The sequence below is a fragment of the Grosmannia clavigera genome, assembly GCF_000143105.1.
Source record: "Grosmannia clavigera kw1407 unplaced genomic scaffold GCSC_97, whole genome shotgun sequence".
Lineage (NCBI taxonomy): Eukaryota > Fungi > Ascomycota > Sordariomycetes > Ophiostomatales > Ophiostomataceae > Leptographium > Leptographium clavigerum.
In genome coordinates this window covers 3,309-16,380 of record NW_014040560.1, presented here as the reverse complement: position 1 = coordinate 16,380, position 13,072 = coordinate 3,309, and the positions used below count along the sequence as shown (strand labels likewise).

The window sequence follows — 13,072 nt, the reverse complement described above, 5'->3', positions numbered from 1 at the left end:
GCATATTGGCCAGGAGAAATGTGGAGATGCTATGTTGGTGGATACATACTCCGTACACATCGCTGGAGAAGTCAAGCCCTTCCGAATCAGCAAGCGCTAAGAAGCCAGAATGGCCGAGGCGAGAGAGAGGACAGCCGGTGCAGTGAGGCCAAGAGCTCGGCACAAAGGCCTGGTAAAAATAGCGACGCCCCGCTATGGCACCGATATGCCATGGTTCGTTACATACGGAATATGGCGCTGCATGTTGGCTATGGCAGAGTACGACGTACGAGTACGAGGTTCGTAGAGGGGGGGAAACTGGGCTGAGCGGCTGCCTCAGAATTACCAGCTGGCCGGAACACACTTGGGGGTGAGGATAGAGGATTAGTGGGGCAGACTGTACGAGTACGGGGCATATATTGAGGCGCTGGCCCGTGAGATGGTTCCAACAAACAGGCAAGATAGGTCACAGCTCTGCAGGGGTGCTGCGCTACTCTGCAACCGCGAGAGGCTATTGTGACTACGACTTCATGTTCGTATGCACGAGTACGTACGTTGCGGCGACGTGGATACGAACGGGCGAAGTGCGAGTGTGAGTGCGGGTGCAAAAGCGAGCGTGAGAGCGTGAGAGCGTGAGAGCGGGAGCATGAGCCGATGGGCCTGACAGGCCACAGGCGAAAGGCCTGATGACCAAGACCTGGCAGGAATGCGCGTAATCCGACCCCGCGTGACTTTGCCAGCACGACAAAACCGGTCACGAGACCACAACCGCGTGATGGCTTGGGCTCGCAAAATCAGACGGACAGCCACCATGCAATTGCCGAAGGCCGAAAGAGCATAATGGAGGGGCCGACGCAGCGGCTTCAAGAGGAAGAAGAAAAAACGGAAAAGCGGAAAAAAGAAAAAGAGAATAAGAGAAAAAGAGAAAAAGAGAATAAGAAAAAGAAGAAAGAAAAGTGAAAGCGGTGCAGCTATTGGCTGGGCTGGGCAACCCGGAGACGTCCGTAAAGGGAATATACCGGCCTCTGGAAAAGATTTTTCTAGTGGGTTTTATCATGAGCGCTGATTGGTGGGGCTTGTGGCGGAGTGCGCCGGTTTGATTTTTTTCGCAGAGATGCTACGTAGCGGATCTGCAGGCAGAGCATCTCCGTGTGGTTGACGCACCACAGCACCTCGGCACTCCCGCGACAGGGTTTCTGGCAGCCTCTAGAAGCGTCTAGAAGTAAGGAGCCGAGAGATTTTAGGGGCCCGAGGACCAGGACGTGTCAGACGGGACTGGCGGAAATGTTTTTTCCTCCTCGCGAGGACATGTTTGTCAAATGGCCGGGATCTGGTCAAAGGTCGGCGTTTACGATGGCCGCGATCAGAAACAACGTCGGAGTGGCCGGGTTGGCACGTCACACGCAAAGAGGCTCGATCGATGGAGAAGCCGCTTGCGAGGAGATGGAATCGAGAAAAAAATGGGATTCAAACGGCTGTGTGCGTTGCGTACTCGTACCTGCATATCCATCACACTCGCCAGCACAAGTGGTGTGGCTGTGCGCATGAAAACTCTTTCCAAGCTGCCAAAGCAGGCAGCACCAAGGCTGGGCGACGTCATTCTCTCGTAACGTCAGCGGTCAGAGAAAGGGAAAAAAAAGAGGACGGAAAAAAAAGAGAAAAGTGGACCTGCCTCGGGGTGGGTGAGTCAAATCCGGGAGCCAGATGACTATGTAGCTATACCTGTGCGGCACTGCTTACAAAGACCCCACAAAGAGCCATTGCAGGAGCTTCTGGGGCCTTCAGCAGGGTTCCATGTGCTGAATCAGGCACCGGCAGTGCAGGTGCAAGTACCAGTTACTGAGGCCGCCGCACTAGTCCGTGGAGGTGACATAATAATGACTGGGCTTTGTCGAGACACCCCCCATGTCGCTTGCACCCCCCCTCCCCTGTATCCGTGGCCAGCCGGAGCGTCATCTCATGACATTATCATATATAAGCTGGCCACTTGACACCACTTCTCAGAGTTCGCCACCGTTGCCCCCTTCGCTCTCCCCAACCACTCTCACACTATTGTCGCAAGAGCCGAACATTATCGCTATTGAGCATCATCATCTCTCTCATCGAAATCTACAATAATGTTGTTTGCGCAGGACACTACGCAGCAGCATCTTGATCAACAAAACCTCCAGTATCTTCAGCATCAGCATCAGCAGCAGCAGCAGCAGCAGCAGAATCAGCAGAACCAGCAGAACCAGCAGAACCAGCAGAACCAGCAGAACCAGCAGAACCAGCAGAACCAGCAGAACCAGCAGAACCAGCATCCGTCACAACTCGACAAGCTGGGAGCGCTGAACGCGGCCGACTTTGACCTGGACGACTACCATTCGAACCTCAGCCTGTCGTCATCGCCCAACTCAGCACAGCTGTCGCCATCCGTCGCCTCCAACGTCGCCTTTCCGGCGTCGCTGACAGCCTTTGGCGAGCGGGACCCGGTCCTTGTCCCAGCCTTCGACTCCGACCTCGTCTTTGACGACCAGGACTACGACTTTTCTATGCTGGGCAGCAGCGACCTGACCATGCATACTGAGCCCTGGCTGCCACATAGCCAGCTCGCTGCCGGCCGCTCGTTTGGCCGCATTTCCCATCACCGCGAGTCCTCGCTCTCGTCGCTCGGCTCTGCCTCTGCAGGCCCGGCCTCACCCTTTTCCCAGAACACGTCCAACCCGCACATCGCCGTGACCGACCCCGCCGGCGACGGCTATCCCAACATGTCTCCCTACTACGACGACCCGAACTTCCAGCTCACCAAGCAGATCGCTGCTGGCCCAAACGGTGCGGCCCCAGGCCCAGGCAGCCATGATGCCTTTTACGGCAACGGCCACCACGCCGCGTTTGCGTCACAAGACGGCGGGCTGCCCATGCAACACTTTGGCAGCCTGCTCACAGTCAGCAGCAGGCAGAAGGCTGGTGGCGTCAGCAACAACGACCGCGGCTTTCTGCCGCCTCCCGACCTAGCCATGGGCCCCAACAAGTCGCAGCCCGTGTCGGTGGCGAGCTCGATTGCGAGCAACTCGCCCTCCACGCCATCACTGGACCAGCCAGATGAGGAGGCCAGGCGCCGAAATGGTGAGAACTGTGCTGGTGAAAGTGGAAGCTGCGGTGGCGGTGGCAGTGCCGCGATCTTGTCTGCCCCGGACGAGCTTTCCTTTGTGTTTGATGATCGTGATGAAGACGACGAGTGCTCACTCTTTTTCAATGACGCAGTGACCTATTCCAAGCTCGACCGCACCATGACGGACGCTTACGGCAACGACGAGATGTACGGCTCCAACTTTGCCATTCCGACTTCTGCTCCGTCAACGTCTAGTTCCCATGGCACCGCGCCGCAGAACCAGGACATCTTCGGCCAGAGGCTTCAGGCCATCAACAGCCAGCACCTGCGCCATTCTACCGCCATGACGGGTGCTGGTCGCGAGAGGTCGCCTTTCCGCCAGGGCTCACCGCTGGCGCCAGCTCCCAGCCAAGATTTTTCTCACGGAAACTTGCGCTTCGGCTCCCTCCGACAGCCTCGCCAGCAGCAGCAGCAGCAGCAGCAGCCGCCGCCGCGGGTTGTAGCAGGCCCTGAGCAGGCATATCGTGCCCAAATGGTCGTTAACAGCCAAGACAACTCGCCGCCGCAGACCATTTCGCCCAAGGATGCTGTTCTCGATTATCACGAGGTGGAATCTGAGAATGACGCGTCAAACTTCTCGCTCTTTGCGCAGGGCAATCCTCAGGGATTTTCCGTCAACCAGATGGGCAAGTCTGCTGTCAACACGATGAGCAACGCCTACCCTGCCATGGCTGACCAGGGCTTCAACTTTCTGCCGCACATGGCCGCCGGCCTGCAGCAGATGCCACATCCGATGCCACAGCAAATGCCACAGCAAATGCCACAACAGATGCCGCAGCAATACCCATTTGTCGCGCAGCAGGCGAGCCAAGCAAGCCAAGCGAGCCAGGCCCCCAACCCACAAGCGCAGGCCAACAACGCCGCCATCTCGATGCAGCCAGCCCCAGCGAACGGTGGACCTTCAGCAGCAGCCGGCAACATCAGCATGCAGCGCCCTCTCGGTGTTGCCGCGGACGGTGGCACCTACACCTGCACATATCACGGCTGTACGCTGCGCTTCGAGACGCCGGCACTTCTACAGAAACACAAGCGTGAAGGTCACCGCCAGACCAACGCCCTGGTTGGCGTACGCAGGAGTGATGGGCCGCTGTCAGCTGGGCTGCAGAATACCCAGGCTGGCCCGCACCGGTGCGAGCGCATCAACCCAAGCACCGGCAAGCCCTGCAACACGGTCTTTTCGCGCCCTTACGACCTGACACGACACGAAGATACGATTCACAACGCCCGCAAGCAAAAGGTGCGCTGTGCTCTCTGCACGGAGGAGAAGACTTTTAGCCGTGCCGATGCTCTGACCCGCCATTTCCGTGTCTGTCATCCGGACGTGGAATTACGCGGTAAACAGCGTAAGCGGCTTGCGAACGTCGCCTGAGAGGACTACGACGAATCTGGAATTCAGGCGAAGGGGGGATGCACAAAAATTGCTTGCATCACCCTCATCGGAATTACGTCGGGGCGATCTAATGACGCACGGATTTCGTGGCACAGCGCAGAGCACCCGGATTTTCGCCAAGTCGCGAGTCGCGCCGTTTCTGTTTTCAGCGCCTTGCCCATTATGGAAGTGGAGCCTCTGGCACACACTCCCCTCGTCGCCCAAAGTGACGATTATGACGTCAGCTCGCGACTCTCTTTCAGGAAAGATTGTGAGACAAGCTTGTTTCCACACGAGCAAACAGGACGTTGGGCTTCGGCTTCGTTTTTCATGACGACTTTTTTCTTCTTATTTTTACACTTGCGTTTTTTCATTACCGCCTTTATTAATACCTCTAGAATGTTTTGTGGGTTGAGGGGGCGTGTGCGAAAGAAGGGCAGGTGTGGGCCACGATGATCGATCTTGTGATTCATCAATCATCCTTCGGTCGTATGGTCATCTGCCATATTCCCTTGTCCTTCCAGTCCCGCCATTCGCGCGTTCTCATGTCCGCCATGTCCGTTTCGCTTTTTTTCCCACACGTCATAGAAGTTCCCTGCTAGCAATTAGCCGCACCACTTTCTCACTCTGTTATCACATTGTCTCTTGATATTTGTTTGGGCTGCTGTTTTGGCGGTCCATGTTGCATTGGGTTGGAGGGAACGGTATAGACAAAGCAAAGGTGTTTCGCGGGACGGGGCATCACAACTTGGGCTCGTTTGGTTTTGTCTTATTTTCTCGTCAAGGAATGGTTTTGTATACAACAAACATGACTTAGTATGCTATTTTTCTTGTGTTCGGATGGGCCTGGCTAGACAAGGGAGGAAGCTTTACAGCGGAGTTTGATATGTTTTCACGACTGCAATGTCACGATAACGGCAAATCAGGGCAAACCTGACTACGGCAAAAAAAAAACACATTTTTTCCTATACAAACGCATCTGCTTTTGATCATGTGCTTTGTACTGCGTGTCTCTTTCCCAACTGGGTGGGGTGTAATGGATTTCGGTACCGAACGGTGTCCAGCCTGATAAGGTAGAAATCCAAGTATGCAACGCACAGCGAACATGGCCCCGTGCATAAAGGCAAAACGAGGCTATGAGTTTTCTCCGGCGGCTTTCAAGACGACTCGCTGCCCATGACTGCAGCACGTGCGTCTTCATACAGAGGCGTGATGCCAGTCCAGAGTTGAAACTAGAAAATCGTGATTAGAAAATAGAAAGAAAAAAGAAAACGACATGAAGGAAAAAAGAAAAGTTCGCAATCATACCTGATGCCATCCCTGTGCAGCTAACACCTCCAGGCCCGGGACTGTCTTCCAACCGAAGCCCTCGGCAAGCTTCATCGCTGGCGTGACCCGCGGCATGTAGGCCATCTCCAGCAGCACCCGGGGTCCCGGCAGCGTTGTGGAGCGCTGTAGGAGAGTGGTGAGAAGCCCTTGAACAGAATCATCCAGCGGCTTGTCAGCCGGGACGGTAGTGATGATAACCGAAGGCGGCGTGGCAGCATCTGCACCCGTGCTGCTCGTCGATGACGGACCCAGCAGCTGCACATTATAGCTGGCCGGGAAGCCGTCGACAATCTTGGCGGCATTCGCGCTATTGCGAGCTGCCAAGTAGATGGGGCCGTAGCCCAGCGCATGCAGTGCATAGACGGCAGCCCGCGTCGTTCCTCCAGACCCGACCACAAGACCGGCAGCCGACTGGGATGTCGACGGTCTCTCGACACCGGCGCCTCGGAGGGCGTGAATCATGCCTCTCCAGTCGGTATTGTCGCCGATCAGTCGGGCACCTCCTGCCTTGCCGCCCTTAGATGCTGCCACGGGAATGATCGTGTTCACCGCGCCGATGGCTCGTGCAGCCTCGGTCACCTCGTCCACCACGTCCATCACGTCCAGCTTGAGCGGGATCGTCACAGACGCTCCGCCAAAGTCGGGCGACCGGACAATCGGGAGCACGTCAGCCACGCTGCTCGTCTCGGCCAGGCCGTATGTGTGTGGCAGTCCGGTCAGGTCGAAGAGCGCCTGGTGGAGGGCAGGCGACCGCGACTTTGCTATGGGCATGCCGAACAGGACGAAGCGGCGCTGCTCCAGATCTCCAATCAGGGACAGCGCCTGACGGATCTCCCGAGCAGAGAGCTGTCCGGGGGCGGCTGCAAACGGGAGGTCTGGGTGCGACACTGGCGTGAGGAATCCGTTCAGCACGCGGCTCAGCTTGCCCTGGCTGCCCATGTTCAGCGCGATCATGGGCTTGGCATGGGTTGCCAGCATCCTCGTCTTGAAAGCGGCCACGGCAAAGTTGTCCTCCATGCTGCGGGCAACGCCAATGAGCTTGATGATGTCACCGTGCTGTAGCGCCTTGTTAAAGTGTGGCATCCACCCGCCATTTCGCCACGAGAGCGTGCCCTTGGGATCGTGGTGCGATGCGATGATGCGCGTCTTGCCCTTGCTCTTGGTCACGGCCTCGATCACGTGATCCGGCATCGTCATCTCCAGGTCGACATACTCGATGCCCATGCGGATGGCAATGCGGTACAGAGCAAGCGCCTGGTCTGTGTCTGCGTCTGGGAACCGGCCTCCCTGGCTGACCGTGCGGACGGTGAAGATGATGGGTAGCTTCTTGGCCACCGACCGCAGCAGGGCGACCTGTGTGCTGACCGAGTCGACAGCAAAGCTCTCGAGCAGGTCCACACGCAGCTCCACAGCATCGGCCCCGACAATGACGCGCGGAATGACGTCCGATGCTGCCGCCACATCGGGCACCGTGAGCGACACAAAGTACGACTGGGCCTTCTGCTTGACCTCGTCCAGGTGTGACGTCTGTCCCCGCAAAACGGTTATCAGCTGGTCCAAGTCTGCAGGAGCCTCCTGAGGCAGGCCCGAAGCCCCTGAGTAGGGACTGAAGTAGTAGTGGCTGCTGCACTCCTCAAACCAGTCCTTGCGCCGCAGATACACGTTCCGGATCTGCTCCATGTATGCGGGCCGGCTCTTGTCCTGGAGCAGATACTCGACGACCTGCTCCGTGTCGCGATGCACGAGAAGAACACAGCCTCCGCCACGGTGAAAGGCCACCAGCAGCTCGCGCGCCTTTGGCGTCTCGACAATGCCGCCGCCGCACGAGAACACGTACCCGGTCGGCTTCGACTGCATCATATCGGCTAGTAGGTCGAGCTCGGCCTTGCGGAATCCCTCCCAGCCAGCTTCGCCGTTGATCATCTCAGGGATCGTCATGCCCGCCCGCCGTTCCAGCTCGGCATCCAGATCGACAAACGTGCTGCCCAGAGCCTGGGCTGCCCAGGATCCTGCCGTCGTCTTGCCGGCACCTCGCATCCCGATGATAAATATCGACCGGTTCGACTCGGCCGGCGTCACCTTAGCTGCGCCGTGTGTTTTGGCCGGCTCCTCACCCTGAAGTGCCACCTGGAAAGACTGCGACAGCGTGTCCCACCAGCCGGGCCAGGTCTTCCCGACGCACTCCCGCTCAAGAATGAGCACAGGCTGCGGCGCAGCCACGGACAGGACGCTGAAGCTCATCGCCACCCGGTGGTCGTCGTAGCAGTCGATGCCGTCCTCTGGAGTGGACAGCTGTCCGATCGGCCGTCCGGTCATCTCCAGGCCATCGTCCAGCTCCGTGCACTGGACCCCGAATTTCGCCAGCTCGTCCTTCATGGCCAAGATCCGGTTGCATTCCTTCACGCGCTGGTTTGCAATCCCGGTGATGCGCGTCGTGCCATCCGCAACCGCGGCCAGGACTGACGCTGTGAGGAACGCATCGGTCATCGGCTCCATGTCGACACTGATGGCCTTGAGCGACCCTGGTGGTGGGCCCGTGACCGTCGTCGACGTGATCGCCTGGGTCACAGAGCAACCCATCGGCCGGAGTACGCTCACGGCAAAGTCGGCGTCCCCCTGGAGCGATGCCGACCCAATGTTAGGGATCGTGCAGGTTGTGCCTGTAATGGCTGCAATCGCCAGGGGATACGTGGCAGAGCTGGCGTCGCTCTCGACCACATATTCTGCTGGGTTTTGATAGGTGCCTGTTGGGATGTGGTACGTGTTGGGCTCGCTCTCCGATCGCTCGGCGTGGATGCCAAATGCCTCCATCATGGAAAGCGTCATGTCGATGTACGGCTGGGATATGGGCTTTCCACCCACAAGACGCAGCACCACGGGCTTCTTTGCGTATGGTGCTGCCATGAGGATAGACGAAACGTACTGGGAGGATACAGTCGCTGCCAGCTCGATCACGCCACCTTCCAGTCCGCCGGCAGCGTCCACTTGGACCGGCAGGCTCCCCTTGTTGCCCAGGTACTCGACCTTGACGCCGTTGGAGCGAAGAGCATCGACCAGCGGGCCGATAGGGCGTACCTTCATCCGCTCATTTCCCGTAAGCACAGTCGACGAGACGGCCGACGGAGAGCAGAGGGCCACAACAGACGTCAGGAAGCGGGAGGCCGTGCCTGCATTTCCGAGATACAGAGGCTCGCTGCTGGCAGTGAACCTGCCGCCATTTCCCTGCACGGCAAGCACCTCGCCGGACTCCTCCCAGGAGTAGCTGGCTCCCTGCAGCTGCGCGATCGCAGAAAGCATGTACTCGGTGTCATCCGAGCGGAGAAGATTCCGCAGCCGACACGAGCCGGTGCCCAAAGCCGCGAGGACAAGCGCACGGTTGGAGACGCTCTTGGACCCGGGCGGCACCACCGTGACGTGCAGGTCTTTCGGTACGCCCGGTGTCACACGCACAGAGGGCGATACGACGACCCGGATATCCTTGTCGTCCACAACAGACGCCTTGGGCTCGTGGGTCTGGCCAATGGCAGACAGAAGCACGATCTTCTTCTTGGCACCGTCGTTTTTCTTGTCCACGGCCATCTTGTCCAGAACAACGTCCACAGGACACTTCTTTCCTGCCGTCAGAGCAACAATTCGCTTGTCCTCGAGGGAGGTGGGCAAGCCGTAACTGGCGATGCACTTGACCAGCCGGGCCACCGCACTGGGACGCAACACGCCCAGGTAGCGCGCCAGCTCAGCCTCCTTGACCATACCAATGGCCACAGCCTCGCCGTGCAGGACCTGGGGGGTCAGGATGGCCTCGTACGCGTGGCCAATGGAGTGCCCGAAGTTGAGCAGGTTCCGAAGGCCACCCTCCTTCTCGTCAGAAGAAACAACTTTAGCCTTCACCCGGGCCGATGCAAACACAATACGCTTCAGTATGTGGCGAATCGGAGCGAGGCTGCCCAACGTCGTGCTGGCCAGCCGGGAGTGCAGTGCCTGCATGACGACCGGGGCGTCCTCTTCGAGGGCTGTGAACTCTGTTGCGTCCCAGATCGCCGCCGTCTTCACGACCTCGGCCAGCCCGTTGATGAACTCGCGCGTTGGTAAGGTCTCGAGAAAGTCCAGGTCTATGTACACTCGCTGGGGCTGCCAAAAGGCCCCGACAAGGTTTTTGCCCAGAGGGGTATCAATTGCCGTTTTGCCACCGATCGACGAGTCGACCATGGCGAGCAGCGTGGTCGGCACCTGAACGAAGCGGACGCCGCGCATGAATGTCGCAGCCACGTACCCGATCATGTCGCCAATGACCCCGCCGCCCAGCGCAATGATAACCGTGTCTCTCGTACATCTCTGCGACAGCAGCCAGTCCTCGATCTCTGCCTTGGTCTCGCGGCTTTTGGATGACTCGCCAGGTGGTATCACGTACGTGAGAAGACGGGTGCCGGTAGCTGTCTTTGATGTCGCCAGCCGGGCAGCCTCAAAAACCGACTTGAACGACTCGAGATAGAGGGGGGAGATGTTGGTATCCGTGATTAGGACATACGTGGAGGAGGCAATATTGTGCAACAAGTCGTTAGGGACGAAGCTATGCCATATGCCATGGTCAACGACAATGGTCTCCTTTCCGAGTATACTGATCCGTGTTGGACCACCGTCGTCCGCTCCTGTGGCAGCCATGATTGCAATTGGGTCACCAGGAAGTAATTTGGGGGAAGATCAGAGCTCGAGACGTTCTGGATCGACTGCCTAGTATGACTCTTCACGGCCTTTTTCTCCCCTCGCTGATCTTTTTTTAGCCTATTGTCCGAAAACGGCAATTGCCTGATACCGCCCTGAAACATCTAGGGCGGTTGCATTATAGGAGGCGGTGGCTGGCGGCAAATAAGCATCGCTACTTCCGACTACTATAAGCATCTAGCTAATCTATCTATTGGAGTGATTTACCGTGCTATATTGGAGCATTGATCGTTCTAGATTCCGTAATTGTTTGTATGTTCCAAAAAAAGAATTCTGACAATATTTCCAGGTATTTTGGTTGCTAAACAGATCGTACGAAGTAGATAATACCTCTCCCAAAAGCTCACAATTTTTGTCCTTACTTTTTCCTGAACCTAATACTCGCCAATACGGGAAACTGGCAAGTCCATGTTCCAAAGCTTGCACGGATCCGGTTAAAGCTTTCTGGTCGCCCCCGCAACTGGACAGATCCCCTACACATTAGTCACGAAAGCGACGGCCTTCTACTCCGTAAGTTTGTTATACTCTGTAGATGCTAGCCTAGCCTGGCTGATCCCGGTGCTTCACTATTACTATTGCATCCTCCTAGACGGCCTCTGTCTGCGTAGGCTGGGCCCTGGGCCGCTGCCGGCGCCGTGGTGCTGTTATTGGCGCCACTGGTGTAACGTTTTCGTCCTGCCGGTTGGCGGCCTTTAGATAGACAGTGAGTGGCACAGGTCTGCCGTGGCTGACCGCTAAATAGGTTACGTAGCCCGTACGCTAATATTAACGTAAGATACAATCGGCAACTCTGTGTTTTACATAGATTCGTTTGTTCTTAATAACATTCGCTTTCGTGTCGGCAAAATCAGCTATGGAGGCCTTGCAAATTACCCGTCATGGAGACTCCGTTATGCCGACACTGTCCTTGGTTACCTGCCCCGTGCCTAAGGTGCGGCCGGGCTTTGCCCTTGTCCGCATCCGTTTCGCCGGAGTCCAGCCGTCGGACAGATTAAATGCCCGAGGCGGCTTTCCCAAGACAACCTTTCCGCGCACCCCCGGCCGTGACTATTCCGGTGAGGTCGTCGAGGTCGACAAGTCCTCTGGACTTGATACTTGGGTTGGCAAGCACATTTACGGGACAAGCAACTCCGAGCTTGGCTTTACTGTCGACGGGACTCATGCTGAGTTCTGTCTCATTCCCGAGTCTGTTCTGGTGGAGAAGCCGGCCCAGCTCTCTCTTAGCCAGGCTGCTGCTATTGGCGTCCCATACACCACTGCCTTGCGCTGTCTGACTCGAGCTCGTGCTGGCCCAGAAGACACTGTGCTGGTGCTGGGTGCCAGTGGTGCCGTCGGGTCAGCTGCTGTCAAAATCGCACGGGTGCTGGGTTGTAAGAGAGTGTTGGTCGCGTCCAGGAAGCGCCAGGACTCTCCCGATGTGCTGCTGCCTGGCCCAGATTCCAGCGTTGCGCTGCAAGAACAAATCCAGGCCCTTACCCAGGGCAGAGGCGTCAGTGTGGTTGTCGACACCGTAGGCAGCATCGCTCTTATGAGCGAGGCGCTGGAGCAGCTGGCCGTTCGAGGACGCTATGTTTGGATTGCTGCTCCGCGGGATGGAAGTTCCGCCATGCTGCAGTTTGATATTTTCCAGGCATACAGGAAGGAGGCCGAGTTCATCGGCTGCAACTCCGGCATCAAGTCGAACGAGGAGCTGAAAGAGGAGATGCTCACGATAAGCAGCATGTTTGGCACAAAGCAACTCAAGGCACCCGGGGACGGTGACATTGAGCGTGTAAGCCTTAAAGATTCTGTTAAGAAGGGTTATGGGGCCCGGGGCTTAAAGAGACATGTTGTCATTAAGATGTGATGAATCGTATGAAACCGCCGAACTATTCGCAAAAGCAGGGCGTAATATGTAGGGTATGGCTTACATATCGGCTTTCCCGTTTAGCCTGGTGTAGGTTAAAAAACCGTCGTAACAAATAAACACTGCCAACCTAATAAACATCGCCCCAGTCACAACACAACAGTCGTATTACTTATCTAAATTATGTCTACCAAGGGCGACCAATGTTACTATAATACACTTAGATAAACAAGAAGACTTAAAAGTAGGACATGGCTCTAGTTCGGTTATATTTATTATTTTTAACTAATTTAAGGAAAATCTTATTGTATCGCGGTGCGCTTGCGTAGTGTATCTAAGGGGAGTGTTAAGTATAAATTTACTATACTATAAACCTTTCACCTTACTTAGATATACAGCCCTATAATTAAGGAGTAAAATTGTAGGCTTACCGCTAAGTAGTACAAATATAAACCTATAGGGTTGTAAGGGTATTCCACACACGCGTCCCTACGCACCGGTTCGGCAACCAATCGCTTACTAAGCGTTAGACTTAACGAACTATCTTAACACGTTGTACAGAACTAACACAGCCACTTAGCTGTGCCACGCCCTACTAGGGTTGCGCTACACCGCATCTTTTAGTTACGTATAAATTAACTAGCAAGCCTTTACCTACTAGTCTTTTCTAGTTTGT

General features: G+C 56.4%; 3 protein-coding genes across 3 annotated transcripts; 2 read left to right on the top strand and 1 right to left on the bottom strand.

Annotated features, from left to right (window-relative positions):
• Window positions 1-2,096: 2,096 nt before the first annotated feature.
• On the top strand, window positions 2,097-4,502 carry CMQ_4400 (c2h2 transcription factor; the record flags this gene model as incomplete). Its single annotated transcript, XM_014312556.1, has 1 exon — window positions 2,097-4,502. The coding sequence occupies one exon, from the start codon at window positions 2,097-2,099 to the stop codon at window positions 4,500-4,502; it is 2,406 nt and encodes an 801-aa protein (XP_014168031.1).
• Window positions 4,503-5,659: 1,157 nt separating this feature from the next.
• CMQ_4521 (dehydroquinase class 1) lies at window positions 5,660-10,490 on the bottom strand (the record flags this gene model as incomplete). Its single annotated transcript, XM_014312677.1, has 2 exons — window positions 5,660-5,734; window positions 5,811-10,490. 2 exons carry the CDS (start codon window positions 10,488-10,490, stop codon window positions 5,660-5,662), a joined length of 4,755 nt encoding a protein of 1,584 aa, XP_014168152.1.
• Window positions 10,491-11,403: 913 nt separating this feature from the next.
• CMQ_4813 (alcohol dehydrogenase) lies at window positions 11,404-12,396 on the top strand (the record flags this gene model as incomplete). The annotated part of the gene is made up of 1 exon (XM_014312969.1): window positions 11,404-12,396. One exon carries the CDS (start codon window positions 11,404-11,406, stop codon window positions 12,394-12,396), a length of 993 nt encoding a protein of 330 aa, XP_014168444.1.
• Between the last annotated feature and the right edge of the window lie 676 nt (window positions 12,397-13,072).